Below are 7,779 nucleotides of genomic sequence, written 5' to 3' on the forward strand. Positions count from 1 at the left end.
CTCTCTCTCTCTCTCTCTCTCTCTCTCTCTCTCTCTCAAATAAATAAAAATAAAAAATAAACCTTCCCCTAATTAATTTTTCTTGAAAGTCATCATTTCCAAAGTGTGGGTTCTAATAAATATTACCTAAAAAGAAGACTTTTTCAGTCAAGAAAGTGAAGGAGACAGTTAAATAATTTTTCCTAAAGAAATTCCCAAGGGCTTCATGTGATAATAGACATGCATTAGTTATCTATTATGAGATAATCAATTGCCCCAAAATTAGAGGCTTAAAGTACAAATAGACATTATTTCATCATTTCAGTGAATCAGGAATTCAGGAAAAGCTTAACAGAGTGATTCTGCCTTGAGGTCTCACGTGAGGTTGCAGTTGAGATGCTAGACAAGGCTGCATACTCTTGAAGGCTGACCAGGGCTGTAGGATCTACTCCCAAGGTTGGCCAACTGATGCTGGCTATCTGCAGGGAATCTCAGTTTCCTTCCACCTGGACTCCTCCACAGGGCTGCTTGGGTGTTTCCTGAGAAGGCAGTCAGTTCCTCTGGAATGAATGACCCAAGAGAACAAGAGGGGAAATCAGCTTCTCTGGAACCTAGGCTCACACACCATCACTTCTGCAATATTTCATCGACTACCGTGTTCCTCACTCAGTGTGAGAGGGGTTATATATACAGGAGGTAAGGGACATGGAGGGCCATTTTAGAAGCAGGATAGAGCCATATATTGAATTAACATTAATGGAACACGCCAAGACACTAGGGTTTTATGGTTTACTCATTGTGGAAAACTACTGTGAGTGAAAGGGTCTTAGAAAGTAGGGAGGCTTAGGGGCTTATAAGGGTCTTTTAGGCTTAGAGGAAAGCTACTATGGGATAAAGGTCAAAGAGGCTCACCTTTGGAGGGGAGGATGCGAGTCCGACTGGAGGAAAAATCCGGAAAGAATCTATTTATGTGCCTGTTCGTAGAAGGACTCCCAGAGTAGAAGACATAGAAGCAAGATTTAGGGTCTCACCAGGAACTTGGGCTCAGAGACCACTCACTCTAAAGAAGATTTTCCAGTTAAGAAACCCTCACACAGGATTTCCTCACCAGTCTCAAACGTTTAAACCAAAGCTGTTTTACTCCCACTACCCTATGCCAAACATGCAGAGAAAAAGTCAAAGTTCACAGGCTGAAAGGAAGAACTGTTTTCACAGAATCCCTAAAATATGGAGAAAGAGACAGACCACAGGGCTCAGCACTTCGGAGCTGAAAGCATCCAGAGTGCCACATCCTGTGACATTGTGTGTGCTTTTTTCAGGGCTGTTTTCAACAGGACCTCAACATGGTCATTGGCATCTGTGCCGAGACTACGTAAGGCCACTTGAATGATTCAGATCACAAAAGTCTTTGTGTTTGCGAAGGTCCCAGCCTGGCGTCAGAACCACAGTGCTTGGAGGAAATGAGTTCTCACCAAATGTTTTATTTACAGTGACGATGTCCACAGATAGAAAAAAGAGAAAGTATACAAAGGAAAACAAGGATGGAGAGTGGTCACGAAGAAAACAAGGGGAGGTACGAGATTAAAAGGGAAGGAATTTTTAAAACGTGAAGCTTATCTGAAAATATTACAGAAAAACAAATGTATACCCTCATTGGAAGTCCCCAGACTCAGCCCTGACGGCCCAGCCACTTTCCCAAACGCCCCAAGTGAGCTTTCAGCGTCACTCACCACAAGGTGGCGCTCTTTGGACTTTCTTCCCCCAAAAAAATATGAAAGGGGGAAGAGGGGAGGGAGAAAAGGCAAAGCACTGCCCCAACCAAGAACAATTTGAAAACCCACCCCATAATACTTAAAATCTGGGACAAAGAACCGTCAGGACGGAACTGCTTCGATTGCAAAACCTCGGCGCAGCCTGGGGAGCATCCCGGCGGCCTGAACCCAGAGAAGCCCCTTGAAAATCGAGGAGTACAGTATTGGGATTCTTGAAACCTGAAACCTAGAAACAGAACCGCAGCGGAAACCAGAGGGAAAACCTTGAACTGCTCCAGACAATTGCTTCCGGGGAGTTTGGAAGGAGCGAGGGGGACAAGGGCCCGGCTGCAGCGCCCCGCGGATGGGGCGCCCCTGAGGGTCGTGGCGAGCGCGGAAGCGGAGGCCGGGCTGTCGCGGGGCTGCAGGTCATGGCCACGGCGGAGCGCAGAGCCCTCGGCGCGGGCTTCAAGTGGCTGTCTTTGGCAACTCTTGCACTCATCTGCGCCGGGCAAGGGGGCCGCAGGGAGGATGGGGGTCCAGCCTGCTACGGGGGATTTGACCTGTACTTCATTTTGGACAAGTAAGTGCTGGGGTCGCTGCAGCCTAGGCAGGGCTGCCCAGCAGGGTCGCGTTGGGACCGGAGCGCATCTCGGGGACCTGAGGGGCCGCGGGAGGTGGTGGCAGCCAGCGCTGCGCCTTTGTTGAGGCGCGCTCCTCCCATCCTCTCCGGCGCTGACCCAGCCCTCCGGGAGGCGACGCTGCCTGTTTGTCGCCTCTTGGGTCTTGCTTTCCGTGACCTCGAGCAAACGAGAGACTCGGAGGATGCTATTGGCTTAGCCCTGTTTGTGTGACTTCTTCCCACGTTGGCGATGAAGGCTTGCTTACCAGGGGCAGATCTTGCAGCACCTCTTACTGTAGTTAGAAGTAAGCGCGGGCATTTCAAAGCCAATCGTCTCTTTTTAAAAACAAAATGCATTCCCTTTGTTCCTGATAATATAATGCATCTTCTTTCTAAGCGTTGAGTGAAAACATCAGTCAGGGGTTCTCAGCCTCTGCAGTGCTGAGTCTTAAGCTTGGTGATTCTTTGTTGTGGAGCTGTCCTGGGAGGTGCAGAATGTTCAGCAGCACCCCTGGTCTTTATCCACTAGATGCCGGGCCACTTTGCCCCTTCTCGGTTACTGGTGACACCCAAAAACGTCTCCAGACATTGCCAGATTACAGTATTCCCAGCGAGTAAATTCTCTCTTTCCTTAGGCTTAGAACCCAGATATAGACAAATTCAAGCTTTTGACTAATGGGCTACCCGGGAGATGCAGGAGCGCTGGTTTCCTTGCTAAAAGGGATAGCGTTAGGCTTCAGAACTTTGTTCAGGGAAGAACTGAACTCTAACCAATTAAACACTTCCCAGATCCCCAACCGTTTGCCAAGCCGCAGGCACCCAGAAGCTTCATGCTTTCTGCTGAAAACCAACTTTAACAATAAAAAGCCCCTCCAAGAAGATCCCTGCTCTTTAAAACTGCTAGCAGTCGGTGCCAAGGAGAGGCACTTGCACTTACAATGGTAGGGAGATGAATTTCACAGAGTGGAAAGTTTTGGGGAGTTGGAAACAGAGTCCTGCAAAATAAGCTGGCCAGCTAGACACCAGATGTGCTTTGCAGTTGCCCCTGGAGTTTGGTTTTTCCGTAAAGGCTGTTTTGAATCCAGATTCTTTGGATGAAAAGTGAGATCTCTTTCTTGCAGATTTATGAGAAGGTGGATACTGAAAATACAATCCAATGCTAAGAAATGGAATTTCTTCTGTTACTTCCAGGGGCTGAGAGCACTAGCCACAGACTCAGGGATGGTGTCTGAAAGCACTCAGATGCTCATCATTTGTGCTGTTTAAAATACTAACTCAGGGGGACATACAAGGAAACCTAACTGGTCAGAAGCACCATTCGCTGTGTGGCATGACTGCATCCTATAAAGATAATCCATTCTTCCTGAATTAACTTATAAAGTGAATTAACTTTTCAGTGTAGTCCAAGTTCTGAAATTTATTTGACTGGTGGGAAGAATTTAATAAAATGACTTTAAGCTTTTCTTAGAGGGGGAAAAAGTTTTTAAAAAAAGAGCTAAAATATTTTTGAAAAATAACAAAGAAACATTTTCTCTCCCATATTAAAATGTTGGAAGGCAAATTAACAAAAACTGGATGGTGAAGACCAAGGGTTAGGTAGACACAATAGAAAATCTAGATGTAGATCCAAGTACAACTCAGCATTTAGTAGAATTTCAAATCGGTACGGAATGAACTCATTGTTTTCCAAAGTGGTTTTTGGACACATGGTTTATAAAATGGGGAAAGAAAAAGGTTTGATTTATACTTTACATCACAAATCAAAATAAATCCCAGAAGGATTAGAGCTTTAAAAGTCTAAGTGAAACTATCAAAGAACTGGAAGATAATTTAGATGAGTGTTACTGTAACCTTAGAAGATAATTTAACAATTATTAAAGTAGTCCTAGCTTTAGCATTTTTAAAGCATGACAATAATGCAGGTACTATAAAGGAAAGAGTAGAGATTTGAATAAATTAAAATTGCATGTTCTGTAAGTGAAAAAGACCTCAAATGAAATAGTCACTCTCTGAAGACTGATCCCAAAATGTAAAAAGTAAGGAGCTGGGTGTAGTTGGTGGCTCAGTGATAGAGTGCTTGCCCAGCATGCATGGGGCCTGGACTCAGTCTCCAGCACTGCCTTCCCATATTAATGAATTTTAAAAATATACACAGTGGTTTAAAAAAGAGCCTACCTGCATAATTCACAAAAGAATAATATATGTTAAAGACAACAAGTGAACAAAAAAGTTCAACTTCACTAGTAATCAGAGAAATGAAAATAACAAATGACATATAGTTTTTATTAGGTTGGCAAAGACTTTCAAAGAATTACTCAGCCAGCCCCGCCTTCAGAGCACGCTGAGACGGCAATTGAGACTGGGCGTGGTAGTGAGCACCTGTGATCCCAGCGCTTGGGACGCTGAAAACAGGAGGATCACTACCAGTCTGATCTGTGAATTGAGACCCTATAGATCTTGCACTAAATACATTAAAATAAAAGAATTACAGTATTGAGGATTGACCAAAGTGTGGGCACTGTCATATGTTAATAAGGAAAATATTAATGAGTGTTCTTTCTAGGCTTGTCCTGTCCAGTAGGATTTTCTAGGGTGGTGGACTGGCTTCATGTCTGTGCTGTCCAGGATAGAAGCTGCTAGACATAGGTAACTATTGAGCACTTTGAATGTGGCTAGTGACACCGAGGAAGTGATTTTTTTTTAATTTTTCTTAATTTAAATTTAGATAGCCACATGTGAATACCACATGCAGTAGTATAGACAAGAAGATAATTTGGTAACATGTGTCAAATGGTTTTAGAAAAACCAAGACTCTGACTTTCACCCTACAGTTTCATATTTTAAAGAAGAAAATCCAATGGACACAAGAAGCACCTAAATGTATGTTCATGACAGTTCTGCCTATAAAAATAAAAGATGGTAATTACTGAAATTTCCAACAGTAGGAGATTTAAGTAAGGCATGGCATATGAAGAATATTGACAATGCATTCTGTATTATGCATGCTGGTTAGATCTTTTAAGAAAAAGGCAGAGAGGGGGCCTGCCCCTTAGCTCAGTTCTTTAAGTGGCTGCTTCAACAAAGCAGTCAGGCTCAGGTTGCTGTGGTTCGATCCCCACAACACAAGACAGCCAGTCATGCCTTGAAGGCATTCGGCACAAAAAAAAAAAAAAAAAAAAAGAAAAAAGAAGAAAAAGGCAGAGTGCTTAAAATATACTCGGGTAAAATTACATTAAACATTATATTATGAGCCTACCTTTGTAAGAAGTTAAATACATACATGCATATGTCCATATTTATCTGAGATGATAAAGGTATTTCTCTCTAGAAAACAGCAGTTTTAACTTGTTTTTATACTTTTCTGAAACTTCAAAATCTTTTATAAAAACTTTTTTTTTTTTCGGAATGAGGGATTGAACTCAGACCTTTGCACTTGCCAGGGAAGTGCTTATTCTACTGAGCCATCTCCTGGCCCCAAAACATTAATTTTATATTCAATAAAGTAAGTTATTTTGAGTTTTTTAAAAACTGAAGAGTGGAGAGGATCTCTAACCAGTGCACTGAGTTTGCCAGCCCTCCCTATGACAAAGGAAGTTGCTTCTTTTATATTTAATCCTGGAATGAATCTTTAAATGTATTATTACTTCCTTTGAAAAACATTAAGAATCCAAAAATGTTCAAGGAGGAGCAACAGTGAAAGAACTTTACAGGCATGTAACTTTACATTCAGGTGGATACCTCTGACTTCCTTTGGTTGTCTTACTGCCTGAAGACAGGGATACTTGTAGGCTAAAAATAAACAACATGCTAGAATTTAGTATGACTGTGTGTACATTCCAGCCTGCCATCTTGATTTATGGGATTATTGAATCTAGAACTCAGGGATGGGTTGACAGACTGTCTTGCCAAACTGGCCTCTGGGCCATACCTAAAGATATGTTCTTCTGTCCTAGAAAGAAGCTTCTAGGACATTGCTGTTCAGCACCCAACCACAGCAGAGTGGGAAGGGAAAGAATGACTCGTTTTTTTCCTTGGGCTTCTCAGATCCTTTGGCTGGTGAGACACTGTCTGCAGGCTGAAACCAGTGGATCACAGGGAATTAAATCCACCACTGTCCTTCTCCCCACCCCTGAAACTCCCTTTCTCCCTGCAAATGGTTCACTTTCCCATGGCATTAAATCTCAGCTCATTTCAGCTTCGAGCAGATGCAGCTCTGGCCTGGAGGGAGCCCAGATTATACATTTAATGGAATGTCGTGTTTTCTCAACCAAGAGCAAAGACAGAGTAATGATAACCTAGAACACCACAGTAACACAATAGGGCATTATTAGCAGCTTTGGTGACGGGGCTGCACAAGGCTTTACACTGGTGGAATTTCATGTTCATTTAAACATGCTTTTCTGGTTATAGTCAGGAAAAGTAGAATGCTGGGAATTCAATCAGGGGTTTGAAAAGTCAGATTTGGAAGGTCTCTGTCCAGAGAAAAACAGTAAAGAAACAGCTCACCACTTTTAAGTCTTCCAGGGGTCTTCAAAGATTAATGCACTCCATTTGGCCAAACTTTCCTCTCTCCCAGGGACCGTTTTTATGATAGCATATATTTATATATCACATATTGGTCTGTTTTATAGAGAGCTATTAGTCACTTAAATGAAGAAAGTGGATTTTCCATTCTGAGTCTCAAGAAAGGGCTGGCTTTGGAATATGTGCCTTAAAGACTTCAAAAATAGAAAGTGTGGAAGACAGCAGGACCATGGAAGAGGTGGTGGGCTAGGAAGTAGCAGTAGGTGCTGAACAGCCTTTTCATAGGAATTTTCAAAGCCAAGGCCTGCCATATCTTTCCTGTACCCAATAGATCGCTGTATATTAAAGGGCCCACCACACTTTGTATGCTCCTGCCTATGAGAACCCCTTGACTCCCCTCTTCCTTTTGCACAATTTTTTCTCCTTTTTTCCACATAAAGAGACCTCCTCCTGTCACTCCAGCTTCCAGCTGCAGCATCCACCACGGATGGCCCCATGGTAGTGCTGTTCGGTAGGACCATTACCATGTACAATATTCCACATACATAGTCATGAAACAGATTTTTATAGCATTAGATTAAGAACCTCATTACCAGATACAGTATTGTCTTTGTGAGGAGGGGTACACTTTCTGGGTTTCCTAAGTGCTAACTTAGGAATCTTTAGAATCAAAATTTATGTGAGTCACACTAATTCTCATGCTCATTCATATGAGCCTCAGAGTCAACTTTGTTTTGTAGGGAGGGCAAGCAGGACTGTTACTAATGTATGGATGAGAAACCTTTGTTCCACCCAAAGACTAGGACTAGGTCATGGTAGGGGCCAACACAATGTCTACTCTTGACTCCTAGACCATTTCTTTCTTTTTTTTTTTTTTTTTTTTTTTTTTTTTTGCTGTACCGG

At 42.8% G+C, this 7,779-nt stretch overlaps 1 protein-coding gene across 1 annotated transcript in view; it reads left to right on the plus strand.

The window, feature by feature from the left end:
* The first annotated feature begins 1,796 nt into the window (after nt 1–1,796).
* The window catches only part of Antxr1 (anthrax toxin receptor 1), a 236,553-nt gene continuing 230,570 nt past the window's right edge, over nt 1,797–7,779 (plus strand). Inside the window, exon 1 of the mRNA XM_004634035.3 lies at nt 1,797–2,313. Coding sequence (XP_004634092.1) covers nt 2,162–2,313 — 152 coding nt within the window. The 5' untranslated portion in view covers nt 1,797–2,161. The remainder of the gene's footprint in view (nt 2,314–7,779) is intronic.

Source organism: Octodon degus, unplaced genomic scaffold (assembly GCF_000260255.1).
Source record: "Octodon degus isolate 3935 unplaced genomic scaffold, OctDeg1.0 scaffold00058, whole genome shotgun sequence".
NCBI classification, from domain to species: domain Eukaryota; kingdom Metazoa; phylum Chordata; class Mammalia; order Rodentia; family Octodontidae; genus Octodon; species Octodon degus.